Source organism: Monodelphis domestica, chromosome 4 (assembly GCF_027887165.1).
Source record: "Monodelphis domestica isolate mMonDom1 chromosome 4, mMonDom1.pri, whole genome shotgun sequence".
NCBI classification, from domain to species: domain Eukaryota; kingdom Metazoa; phylum Chordata; class Mammalia; order Didelphimorphia; family Didelphidae; genus Monodelphis; species Monodelphis domestica.
Window position 1 is genome coordinate 278,791,601 of NC_077230.1, and position 14,462 is coordinate 278,806,062.

The following is a 14,462-nucleotide window of genomic DNA, read 5'->3' on the forward strand; positions in this document are numbered from 1 at the left end:
GGATACTTTAAAATAATAATAATAATATTTCACTTTTTAAAAACAGCTTTATCCTGACATATCTAATGTAGTTCATATATATCAGCTCATTCACTCTGTTGTGAACACTTCTCCCTTTGGAAAACTCTTGTGAGAAAGGAATGTTAAATCAATTCTACCTCATTTGAGAAAGGAGAAGGAAGTTTCTCTGACATGAAGAGACAGCAGAATTGCAGTTTTTAGTCTGAAGAGATCTTATTTTGATTCCTGCAGGAATATAAGTTTAGGTAGAGTTATAGCTCCAGCTAGTATAAGAGCTCCAAATATTTAAAATGAGGTTTACATGGTAGGGAAATTTCAACCTTTGTTAGAAAGGGAGAATTGAACCTTAAACCTAATATTGATTTGATTTAGGAAACATGAATGTACGAACATAATTACCCTTTTTAGGGAAGTATGTCATTAAAAGTTATTTTTTTAAAGAACTCTAGTTCCTAAAATCTGATTCTAATTCATGAATTTGTTCAAAATTCTCTAATTAGCCAGATGGTACAGTGGATAGAGCATTGGGCCTGAAGTCAGGTGGGCATGAATTCAAAACCAGCCTCAGACATTTGCTACCTATGTAACCATGGATTAAGTCATTTAATATTTGTCTGCTTTGGTTCATCAGCTGTAAATTGGTGGTAATAATAGTGTCTGATTCTAAGGTTGTTGTGAAGATCAAATAATATTATATTTGTAAAGTACTAGCAAAGTTCCTGGCATATAATAGGTCCTTAATAAATGCTTATTCCCACCCCTCTTCCCAGCATCCCCATCTAATAAGTGAATATCTAGAACTTTTATCTGGGATACACAGAGAAGAAGCAACTTGTCAGGAATTTCAAATTAACCAAATAAGACAATGTATGTACAGTGCTATGTAAACTTTAATTAAAGGGCTATATAATTATAAGCTATCACTTACCACCACCACCATTATCATCATCTTCATAGCAATAGGCAGAGTATCACAACCCAGCCTGGGTGCTCGTCTCCCAAGGTTCATTCCATGTGCAGAAGACATGGACAAAGGACCTTTACTCCTTTATGTGACCAAAACAATTATTGTTTGGCAACTATTCATCATCTCAACAGTCAACAGGAGTTAATAGAGTGAAAAAAACAGTCTTCTAAAATCAAGCATCATGTTCTGCTCTGGATGGGGAAATTGGCAACCAGAAAAAAAGACAATAGCAAAGGGGACAGTTTCAGAAAAATCTGGGAGGACTCTAATCAACTGATTCAAAGTGAACAGAACTAGGAGAACATTGTACACAGTAAGGGCAATATGGTAATGATCAACTGTGAGAGACTTAGCTGCTCTAAATAATGAAATGATCCAACGACCTCCAGGAATTGATGCAGAGAAAAAGGAGCAGAACCAGAACATTGTACACAGAGACTGAAACACTGTGGCACAAATAAATGTAATGGACTTCTCTACCAGCAGCAATGCAATGACTCAGGATGATTCTGAGGGACTTATGAGAAAGAATGCTGTCCACATTCAGAGAAAGAACTGTGGGAATAGAATCCCAGAAGAAAAACATATGATTGATCACATGGTTCGATGGGGATGTAGACTCTAAATGATCACCCTAATGCAAATATTAATAATATGGAAATAGGTCTTGAGCAATTATACATGTAAAACCCAGTGGAATTGTTCATTGGCTCTGGGAGGTGGGAGAAAGGAAGGGAGGGAACGAACATGAATCATGTAATCATGGAAAAATATTCTAAAGTAATTAATTAAATAAATAAAAATTTTAAAATAATTCAATCATCCAAGACAATTCCAAAAGATATGCGATGAATAATGGTATCCACCTACAGCGAGAGAAATGATGAGCTTTAAGAGCATCCAGAGCATTATTTTTTCACAACATGGATACTATAGAAATATGTTTTGTATAATTCCACATATATAATGGGTATCATATTGCTTGCCTGCTCAGTGTGTGAAAGAGAGGCTGGAAGAAAGTGAATTTGGAACTCAGATTTTTTAAAAATTAATGTTAAAAATAAACATAATTTTTAAAATTAAAAAATTTAATTAATTTTTTAATTTAATTTTTTTTATTAAAATACCTAACTACAGAGTTGGGTGAGACAGAGAGACATAGGTTGAATGTATACTGTTAGTCTTATATTCATCTCCACTGATGTTTTCCCCAAAAGAATTTCTCAGGGTGCAGAATAAAAGAAAAACATAATTCCTTAAATGAGATTACCTGGGGAGAAGGTTCAGGTTCTGCCTGTGAAATTTAGGGTTTGCATATTTCATTTAGTGCCATGTTCTCATAACAAATTGAGTTTAATCTTTGAACTGACTACTTCTAATGCAATATCCTAGTTCTCCCAATTCAGAAATTCATGGTCATCAAAGTGAAACAAGCAGATATAAGATGCAATTGGTTTTGGTGACAAGTCACAGTCCCTAAGGTAAAATGAAAGTAGGTCTAAGCATCTAGAACTTTTGACTTTCCACTTCTTTTGGGTCAGCAGATAGTCTTGTCATAATTCCACAAAGCATTTTTCCCCTACAACACAGGTTCCACTTTTTGAAAATTTGTTGAGCAGCTAAGTGGTTCACTGGGAGATAGCTAGATGGCTCAGTAGACAGAAGCCAGGCCTGGAAATGGGAGGTCCTAGGTTCAAATTTGACCTCAGGAACTTCCTAGTTATTGGACCCTCAACAAGTCACTGAACACAAATTGCCTGTTTTGGAACCGATGTTTAGTATTAATTCTAAGACAGAGGGTAAGGATCTTAAAAAAAAAAAGTGTGATAAAGTGTGTGCCTAAATACCAACCTTCTTAGACAGATCCAACATCCCATACACTAGAGAGTAGCACTTTCTATGTTTCAGGGTCAGAATATTTAGCTTTACCTATCAATTCAGCAAATATCAAAACCCACCTTCCTCCCCTGCCTCTAAATATAAATGACCCACCTATATTTTCCTTATTCAGGTACTAATTAGTTGGTGGTTAAAAAAACTGCTAAGTCTTTCTATCACCAGCCAAATTGGAGTTGGTATAAATCATAAAACCAATTGTAGCCTGCACAACTGGAAAATTTGACTTTAAGACCATTTTGGTTGAAGTAGCTTCATTGATTACAGCTAAAACTTGGGCCTCTTGTCACCAGAGGATGGAATATTCCCAATGGATTGATCAGTTCTACTTCTGCCCAACTGAGAGACATAAAGTCCATGCCCACATAAGCCACAGAGCTATTGCCCACATTGGGACTTCCTTTGGAAGGGCCAATCCAGAAGATTAAAAGCCTTATTCCATGTTCATTGTCTTTTTCCTCATTTAGTCCCTGTCCCTAAACCCTTGAATCCCACCTGTTGCACAGTGTTCAAGGCCGGTAGGAACTTCCTGAGTGGCCATCTCCTCCCAAAACGGGTAGCATGCTCTCTGTTGGAAACAATTTGATTGAAAGCCACAGGCCATTCGAGGGTCTTCATAGGTGTTGACAGGTGCCTGTCTCTGTTCCCAAGAGAAAAAAAAATATTAGAAAGAAAAAAAGTATCTTTAATTTAGCAGTCAGTGGAACAGTGACATCATCTGGATACAAATCTAAGCTTAGTTATTTTTTTTTACCTATTTCATTTCTCTAGACCTTCATTTTGTAATTTCTAAAAGGAATAGTCTAAATAACCTCTACAGTTGTATCCAGCTTTAAATACTGAAATCATCCAAATATACCTGGATGTAGATATAATAATTATAATAGTTCACACATATGTAGCCTATATCTCCCTCTTCCTTTCTTTTTCCTCTTTTTTCTTCCCTCTCATATCTATGCATATATACACAGTAATATCTATACACATATGCACACATATGCATACCAGGAACTGGAAATGTAAATATAATGGATGAAACAATTTCTGCTTACAAAGCCTTTTTTCATATCTAAAATTGGGATAATGAAACTTGCATTATATATAATGAGGGATAATAGGGAGAATCAAAAGAGATTATATAATATGCTATAAACAATGAGATTATGTATAATAGAGCATAATATTTTGTGTAATATAATATATTATAATGTGTATATTACATGCTATATACTTAGACATACATATGTGTCCAGATACCTGTACTGTAAGGATGGCAAGGGATCTTGGCAGAACCCTGCATTTTGACAGACAGGCACTGAGGTGACAGTTTGGGAGAGCAAAGGATTGTGGGAAGAGAAGTGTTATCTAAGGAGGATTCTGGGGTGCCCCAGGTCCTCAAACCTAGGACCAGAAGCTTACTAGATGTTTATCTGATTGGCTGAGAGACAGCCTGAAGCCGAGAGAGAGAGAGAGAGAGAGAGAGAGAGAGAGAGAGAGAGAGAGAGAGAGAGAGAGAGAGAGAGAGAGAGAGAGAGACAAGAACCACTGACTCAGAAGAAGTTTTTGGCATGGACTGTATCAAAATAATGAGCCAACCTTCTTAATTCTTCCTGGGTCTCTCTTTGCCTTCCTTGAACTGACTTAGATTTAGAGACAAATATATTAGCATAGAGATAAAGAGCACAGAGAGCTGGACAGAGGGGTCTGAGTCCTTTGGGGCTCAGACTCCTGCCTCTTGATTCAGCTGCTGGGGGTTTCAACTTGACAGGGCATCCTGCACTCATTTTCCTTCAACACAGTTACCCTTTCCTTTCAAGTAAAATCCTTAGTTAAGTCAGATCTGGGTTTTGACCTATCTTCATAAAAAAGGGGGGGGGGGGGTGTTGGGCAATTGAGGACAGGATTCTGTGGCAAGACCAGACTAGGTCTGTCCCAATCTCCATTGAGGAAGGTTAACTACAAACCTTGCTCTGAAACAGCTGACAGGGAAGCAGACATCGTTCCCTTCAGCTTGTGCCCACATTAGTGCTCAAGGGATATAGTCTGTTAAAATATCCCTTGTGAAGAGAGACAGAAAGTCTCATGTCTATCTCTCTGGAGCAGTGGTTCTCAACCTTTCTAATGCCATGACCCCGCAATACAGTTCCTCATTTTGCGGTGACCCCAAACCAAAAAATTATTTTGGTGGCTACTTCGTTATGATTCGGAATGTAAATACCTGATATGCATTATTATTCTCATTGCTACAAATTGAGAGGTTGAGAACCGCTGCTCTAGAAGTTGCCTCAAGCTCTTGTTTAAGTTAACCCTAGGGAGGGAGAGATCTTGCCATCTTCTCTCCACCAACAGATTACCCCTCAACCTCCATATTTTCCCTCACCACTTGATGCACTCAACTGTTTTATTGGTGATTACATTTTACCAGTGAGACAAACTATCAACCCCTCTCGACTAAAAAAGGGAAGCCTCCCTTTCTTTTTACAGTGCAGATGCATATATTGTATTGGATATGTGTAATTATGTATATAATTGTATATATATATATATATATATAATAACATGCAATATATTGTGAAATGTTGTATCATACACAAAATAACATTATATACATAATCCATTGCTCATAGAATGTTCTATAATCTCATGTGATGCCCACAATTTCCCCTCATTGCACATAGCACAAGTATTGCTATACCTTTTATATATGAATAAATAAATATTTTGGAAGCAGAGATTATTTCATTCACTGTATTTGCATCTCCTAGAGACTAACACAGAGGCTGGCTTATAGTAAGTCCTTAAATGTTTGTTAATTGGCTGGTTAATTAGCTAACTTGTCCAATGTTATATAGCTTTTGTTGTTTGTTTTATTTTCATCCTTACTTTGTGTTTTAGTAAAAATTCTAAGACAGAAAATGAAGAGCTAGGCAAACAGAGTTAAGTGACTCACCCTGGGTTATATAACAAGGATGTGTCTAATGTCAAATTTGAACCCAGGTCCTGTCTCCAACCTTAGCTCTCTATTCACTGTGCCACCTAGCTGCCCCTCTATAGTGGTTAAATAGCAAAACCTATACTAAAGCCCAATTCTTCTGATTCTAGACACCAAGTTCTTTTTGCTCCAGTATAATTTCTCCCAAAGTCCCACAATTTTGGTGCAGTGGAAAAGATTTCGGGGTTTGAGGTTGGAAGAACTAGCTTTAAATCTTGGCTCTATTGCCTTCTATTTGTGTGGTCTTGAGCATGTCAATTAACCTCAGCTTCAGTTTTGTCATCTGGAAAATGAGTGGTTTGGACTAAACTGATCTCTCTCTCTATGATCACTTCCAGCTCTAAAGCCAGGATCCTAAGCTGTAAATTTGCCCCTAACCTTCCAGTTAAGGGAATAGAAGGGATAATGCTAGCCATTATAATAAGTCAAGGTTGATGAACACATTAATGATTTTTGAAAATAATCACAAAAGGTCAGGTCTAAAAACAATCTCTGGTGGTCATGGAGTTCATTCCCCCTCCCTCCCATTAGTACCGCACTTCGGTCATCTCAGATGAATGAATGAATGTCACCTTGCCCTCTAATCATTTTAGAAAAGAGAATACCACAAGGATGGAGAGCTTGGCTTGGAGAGCAGGAAGAACTAGTTTCAGGTCCCACCTCTAGCATGCATATATATATATATATGTGTGTGTGTGTGTGTGTGTGTGTGTGTGTGTGTGTGTGTGTGTGTGTGTGTGTATACACATTGGCTATGTGACTCTGGGCAAGTCAATTAATCTCTCATTGTTTTGGGCACCTCTCTAACTATGAATTGCAATGAAAGTGATACCTGCATGGGTTGAGGGATTTTCCTGTTGAGGGATTTTCCTCCGCTATGAATTCCTTATCCCCAAGAAATCATAAATGTAAGTTCTAGTGTTGGTCAACTGTTTCAATACAAATTAATGAGTGTCCAAGGCTCCAAGAAAGGAAATCTAATAGTAATAGGAAATTATTCACCGATAATTCATGTAAAGCACTCTGCAAACTTTCAAGTGATACCTATTATTATTTATAGTGTTTTCAAGTTTGAAAAATAATGGTGCACTATAGTATAAAAATGACACAATTTTAAATTCTGTTTCTGCTAGGGTATATCTATGACCACACAGCTAGAATATGCTACTAAAATGAGTATCTGCTTCATTAGCAATTAATGCTGATTAACTTGAGATCTAAAAAAGATGTATGTCATTTAATATGCAATAAGTACAATTCAGTAGCACAGTTAACTAAATAATAGGGCACATAGGGAATTTCTTAAGAGCCAAAAACTGTCCAAGACTCAGAAGAATAGGGTCTAGTGCCGAGATGACTAAAACCTCCAAATCCTATGTAATCTCAATTTCCTTTTTGTGTTAGCATTAAAGTCTAAAGATGAATTTAAAGGCAAGGGAAGGAATTTATTAATCACCTACCATGTACTAAGTATTGTATTAGGGGCTGGTATACATTACTGACATGTTACTTAATTGTAATATGATATAGTAAGCATCATTGAATATAAACTGTTAAGCAGGCAGATATAATGCATAGTTGGGTGTGGGGTGAAGAATAAAATCTGTTGTGTGGGGATAAATAGCCCCCTTCTTCTGTAGAAGAGATAGCTCATCAAGAAAGGTCTTCTAAGTTTCTCATCATGGTCAAGAACATGATTTAGAATCTTTGAATTCTTTGAATTGAAAAAGGAATTATTCTTTGAATAAATGCTGGTGAATCAAATAGTTGGATTGAAGTTAGCAATTGATTTCTAGCTACTCTTTAAATCTTGTAAAAAAAAAGTCATAAAAGTCCACTATTTTAGTTCAATGTTATTTGTGAAATATTTGTGTGTTGCCAAGAGCTAGTCTTTCTCTTTGTAAGTTTTGTGGACAAAGAAGAATTCTTATTCTCATTTTACAGGTGAGGAAAATGAAGCTGCTACATGGTTCATGGTTCAATGGATAGGGTACTAGACCTAGAGTCAGGAAGACCTGTGTTCAGATTTGACCTCAGACATTTACTAGCTGTGTAACCCTGACCATGTCACTTAACCTGTTTGCCTTAATCTACTGGAGAAGGAAATAGCAAACCACTCCAGCTTCTTTGACAAGTAAACCCCATGGACCACAGTTTTACTATGACATGACTGAACAACAACAAAAAGTAAAGAAAGATGAAGATACCACCCTAAAGTCAGATAGCTAGAAAATACGGGATCTAATATCTAAAAGTTATATAATAAAGGATGCCTTTCCTTAAATTCAATCCACTTAAAAAGTTCTTATTTGTGTATGCTAAATGCATTGGCTTTGCTAGGACTGACTATTTCCATTTCTTTTATCCCAATGTAATAGATTGTTCACTTTTTTTTTGGAGACACTTTCTTGGGTGAATAAATAATTGACTGATTGAGATTTACCACCTCTCTTCCCCAGGACAGAGTTTGGAAGAATTTTATAGGATATCAACAAGTGATTCTGGATTCATGAAGATTTTTTACCTCAAATCCTAGGGATAAATGAATTCATGAGTGCCCATAATAACGTAAAGGGAAGAGTCCAAAGGAAAAAAGAAGGAAAGAAAGAGCTAAGGGAGGAAGTTCAAGAGAGAGCACGAGTCTGGCAGGCTAGGGTACATAACTGCTTTCCCTTCCCATCCCACCCCCACCAACCCAGTACTGAGACTGCTCACAGACAGTCATTGAGCCCATTAAAGCAATGAAGGTAAGGTGTGAATAGGTTTAACAGTCTAGGGGTAGGTGGGAAGGAAAGTAGGTAATTTACATCTCAAAAAGCAACTGATAAACTTCATATACATATATTATACATATATATGTGTGTGTGTGTATATATATATATATATATACACACACATACATATATAAATACACACACATATATATGAGAGAGAAAGGTTGTCCCCTATGTTAGAATGTAGGTTTCTAAGGGTCAAGAACTGCTTTTTTTTTGGGGGGGGAGGTGGTTCCCCAGAGCTTAACCCCATTCCTGAAATGCAAAAGGAACTTAACAAATGTTTGTAGACTGGTTAACAGCCACCTTCCTTGCTTCCAATCTCCAATGGGCTAAATTTCTAGGGAATACAACTTCTGGCATACCTAACCTATTGCTAGCAAGTGTATGAAGAGTGCTTGAAGGGGAGAACTTTTGCCTTCCTCCTGCACCAACACTGCCTAGGAATAAAATATATAACCTAGTGATATTTGTAACATAAAGTCTATCTTCATTCACTCTCCTTTTCTGCTTAACTCAGCTAGTGGCTTTGCATATAGAAGACAGAATAAAAACAGAAGTGGAGGAAGTTTGAATTGACTTTGATTTCCAAAAAGTAAATGACAAAGATTATAATTATGGAAGGAAATCCCCTGAGAAATACAAATGGAGAAACTGAGGCCCAGAGAGATTAAGTTAATCTTCTAAAGTGACACAGGTAAGAAATAAGAATTAGGATTCAAACGTAGGTCCTCTGAGCCCAAACTTGAACTTCTATAATGTCACATTTGGGATTTTGACTGATAGAGGGATATAGGAGGAAGAGGTGGCAGTCAATAAGTCATCTTTCCCAACAAAAATTACTTTTTTGTATAAGTCAAAATATAGTGTATAGTGAATATCTGCCTGAAGTAGGGCACAATAGGAGAGTTATGGAAGATGAAAATGCTTTTCTCCCCCACTTCTTTAAAAAAATACGTGTTCTTATTGACATTCTTTTCTTTTTCATAACTATCCATCCCCCTCTGCTCCCTTCCTTGTAACAACAACAACAAAAGTAGAGTTAGACAATGCAAATCAACACAATAACCACAAGGGCAAGATATCTCCTGGCACTGTGGGGAAAATTACTGATTTTGGAGTCAAAGGACCCAGATTCAAATTATTTACTTGCATTACTTACTTGTATGACTTTTAGCAAGTTACTTCAAATCTCTCCCTCAATTTCCATAACTGTAAGAACACTCTCTGACATCAATTCCAATTCTAAATCTCTTATCCCAAACTGACAACCCATGCCTCAAATCTGCACCTATGGTCCACCAGTCTGGAAAACAATATTGATCACTACATTGTTCAGCCTTCTAAATCTTCAGAAGTTATCTTCCTTTATATCATTGTGGTAATTTTGTGATTGATCTTGTTTTTCTTCATGAAAAAGGGGGTGGGATGGCAAAACTAGAATTAACCATTCCTAGGGTGATGTTTTAGCTACATGGAAGACAAAACACTTTTTAGAAGAACTCATTTATATACACATGTACAAAGTATATTTAGAGACATATGATGGTTTTGCTTTTTAAAACTAATGTGTATATAGGTTTTATCATTCACACTTATCTTCCTATTCCTGAGAGATAGGTAGTGCTAGGTATTATTATACCCATTTTACAAATGAGAAAACTGAAACTTAAAGTGACTCACCATGCGTGACACAGCCACTAAGTGTCAGAGAGGGAATTTAAACCAAGGGTTTCTAAGTTCCTTTTTCCCAGACTACAACGTTCTCATGCTCTCTCTAAACCTGTCTTTTTTAATTTGTTAATTTATTTTTTATAAAAGCACTCCTTAGTACACATTTGTTAGCAATACAATCTGGTTGAAGTCAGCACATCAGAACTTAACAAATTTTTATTTAAGGAATAATGAATAGAAGGGGAAAAACACTAAACACTTACAGGGAATACAAACATAAAAGTGAAGATGGTCCTTCCCCTTAAGATCCTTAAATTCTAAAAAAGGGAGACACCACATATTGAGGTTAGGTAAAGTAGCATCCAGGGAGTAATATTTTGGATTAATAAATATTATACAGATAAAGAATCTGAAAGATCCAGAAGTTAAGTGACTTTCCCTGGGTCACATAGCTAGTAAATATCTGAGGTATGATTTGAACTTCTGTCTTCTTGACTCTCTAACCACTGTACAACCTAGCTATAGGTAAAGTACAGTAGGAGAGTTGTGGAAAATGAGGGAGCCTTGGTTAATAATTAAACTCTGTCATTGTTCCTGATAGTTTGTATCACTCTACAGTACTCATCATCCTTATAATTTTTTAATACAAAATAGTCTTCCTTGGCTACTACGACCTTTATTCTCCCCACCCCCATGTGTGCTGTCTCCATTTGTTGGCATGTAAAACTTCTTGAAGGGAGGGACTGTTTTCAATTTTAGATTTATATCCCCAGTGACTGATACAGTGTCTTAATAAGTGTTTATTTCCCCCATTCATTAAAGAAGCATTTATTAAATTCCCATGGACCAGGCATTGTGGAAGGTGCTGAGGAGTTCAAAGACAAAAATGTGACCTCAAAGAGCTTATGGTTTATTCAGTAATAAAAAAATCTACATTTCTTTAAAATGTGCATATGTATAATTTATATGTAAATATACATATATGCATATAATCTCTACTGGCTACTTTTGATGGATTAAAGCCAACTTTATAAAAATTGATTTTATTCCATTTACTTCTCAAATTAAAGTGACTTAGCATTGTATTTCATTATATCCCATGAGACAGTTGGTGACACCTTGAGAAATTAAAAAACCAAAATTGGGAAATACTAACCTTAAGCTGCATCATCCTTTCCTTCTTTTCTTTTCTTTTTCTTTCCTTTCCTTTCCTTCCCTTTTGTTTCATTTCATTTCTGTTTCTTTTCTTTCCCTTCCTTCCTTCACTTCTTTCTTTCTTCTTTCCTTCCTTTCTTTTTTTAACCCTTACCTTCTGTCAGTATCAATTCTGAGACAGAAGTGTGTCAAGAGCTAGACAATAGGGGATAAGTGATTTTCTCAGGGTCACAGAGCTAGGAAGTATCTGAAACCATATTTGAACCCAGATTCTCTCAAACTCCAGGCCTGGAGCTCACTCCACTGTTCTACCTAGTTGCACCAACACAGAACACTTTCAGTGTGTGAAGTTCAAAACTAGAGGGAACTTCCACCTGGAAAAGTTCCTAAAGTATTATAGATAAAGTTTTGAAGGACAATCAACAATGTAGTATAGAGAGGAATAAAGTTCCTCATTTAAGTGAGGGAGTTAGACAAAATTATTGCTAAAATCCCTTCCATTTGTAAAATCATTGGTCTTAGGAACTGTGTGGCTTTTAGTGCTGGGAAAAAAGACCAGGTCTAAGGGCTACTTTTGTATTTTTATCTGTTTCCTGGACCACCACCACCAAATATTTTATTGAATAGAGCTGGAAACCTTTGAATAACTAGACTTTTCTTAAAGAACTAGGTTAATCCTCAGAGAGGAGGCAGAGATTAAGTAGAACCAATCTGAGTCTTTTTATTATGGTAAAACTCATCAGAATTTTTATTCTGCTGACACAGCCTCAGAGAACCCTGGGTCACCTCCACACCACTGCTGTTAAAAATTTCTTGGATTTTTGCCATTTGTTGATACAGTGCTTTAGGAACTGTTCACATCTTACTAACCCAAATGTAAAGGAAACCAGAAGTAGTGATGAAGTTGGAACTGAATGGAAAGCTGTCTCATGGGCTCTTCTTGGAGAGATAAATAAATAAAGAATTTATTGGAATCAACTTCATCTTGCTTTCAAAGTAACAAGAAACATTATATCCAGGAAGAAAATGAACACTGAAAAGGGGGTCCACCAAGAAGATGGTTGCAGCTTTATATACCAGTATCCATTACAAAGTGGAGAAATTCTAGGTCAAAAGTACCTTGATGGAAGATAACTTTAATGCAAAGGCAGACACAGAGGAGGAAAGCAAAGACCTTTTTGGAAAATATAGTTTGAGGTCAAGAAATGAAAGAAGCCAAAAGCTTATCAACAACTCAGAAGTCTTACACTCATACACCACAAATACCTTCATCAAAAATAGATTGGACATAGTGAAAGAAAACTTTGGACAGAATGAACACTGAACAAAAATGAATCAGCTTTACTGTAACTTACAGGAAACAACTGGCTAGAGAACTAGCAGTTATTTGAGAATCAGCTATCTGCATCCAGTCAGGTCATAAACTCATTAGTGCAAAGTTACAATCACTGCAAAGTTTGAAAAATAGGATAAAGTTGAGAAGATGCTGCATGAGATGATAGCTGTTGCAACCTAATCTGTCCAAATAGGCTTTCAACTCTGAAAAATGAGAAAATGGTCAAAAGTAGACAATTGTTCACTCTATGATCATTTTTATAGAAGTTTTATAGACACAAAAGAATTACAAGAAGTAGGAGGCTAAGAGAATATAGGAATTAATCATTTAACAAGTGCCTGTTTGGGGCCAGACACTTAAACACTGGAAATATATTGACAAGAGTGAAATAGTCTCTGCCCTCAAGGATCCTACATTCTATTGGGCAAGACAATATGTACACATCTCAAATATATACAAAATCAATAAATAAAAAAAGTTGATTAAGATATCCCTTTGATTGCTTCTAACTCCAATTGATGAAATCATTAAAATAATGGACAATAATACTAATAGAGACAAATTTAAGTCTTCACCTTTAGGAAGTATTTATATTACCCATTTATTAGATATGAAAATGTTCTCTGACCAAAAGCAATAGAATTAGATATCAGCTAGCTATTGCCAAAAGAACTGACCCCAATCCAGAAGGAAGGAAGGAAGGAAGGAAGGAAGGAAGGAAGGAAGGAAGGAAGGAAGGAAGGAAGGAAGGAAGGAAGGAAGAAAGAGAGAGAGAAAGAGAGAAAGAGAGAAAGAGAGAAAGAGAGAAAGAGAGAAAGAGAGAAAGAAAGAAAGAGAGAAAGAGAGAGAGAAAGAGAGAAAGAGAGAAAGAGAGAAAGAAAGAAAGAAAGAAAGAAAGAAAGAAAGAAAGAAAGAAAGAAAGAAAGAAAGAAAGAAAGAAAGAAAGAAAGAAAGAAAGAAAGAAAGAAAGAAAGAAAGAAAGAAAGAAAGAAGGAAGGAGCAAGGGAGGAAGAGAAGAGAAGAGAAGAGAAGAGAAGAGAAGAGAAGAGAAGAGAAGAGAAGAGAAGAGAAGAGAAGAGAAGAGAAAGAAAAAATTGTTAAATGAGAGCCATTTTCTAAGGAGCTAGATGAGGCAGATTGTTCTAAAAACAGCAAAGATTGGCAAGAGGAAAGAAGCTCTAGAATAAGAATTCCCCTCTTGAGAGGGATTGCTCTCTCTTTTCCCTTTTGTCTCCATCACAGGACAGTAATAGATAAAGAGACTGCTTTCTCTTCCCCCATGTCATTTTTTTTTAGTCAATTTAGAACATTATTCCTTGGTGACAAGAATCATATTCTATCCCTTCCTCCCCTACCACCACCCTTCCTGTAGACCCACATGCAATTCCACTGGGTATTATATGTGTCCTTGATCAGAAACTATTTCCATGTTGTTGATGTTTGCACTAGGATGTTCATTTAGAGTCTATATCCCTAATCATATCCCCCTCTACCCATGTAGTCAAGCAGTTGTTTTTCTTCTCTATTTCTACTCCCAGTTTTTCCTCTGAATGTGGAGAGTGTTCTTTCTCATAGATCCCTCCGGGTTGTTCAGGATCACTGTGTGAACTAATGGAGTAGTCCATTACAGTACAGTATGTCAGTCTC

The 14,462-nt window shown here is 36.4% G+C and overlaps 1 protein-coding gene across 3 annotated transcripts in view; it reads right to left on the reverse strand.

Annotated features, from left to right (window-relative positions):
- Positions 1-14,462, reverse strand: part of ETS1 (ETS proto-oncogene 1, transcription factor) — a 186,194-nt gene that overhangs the window by 124,820 nt on the left and 46,912 nt on the right. For all 3 annotated transcript variants that reach the window (XM_056794589.1, XM_007495109.3, XM_007495110.3), the window contains exon 3: positions 3,380-3,524. In XM_056794589.1, the coding sequence (XP_056650567.1) occupies positions 3,380-3,524 (145 nt within the window). The remainder of the gene's footprint in view (positions 1-3,379; positions 3,525-14,462) is intronic.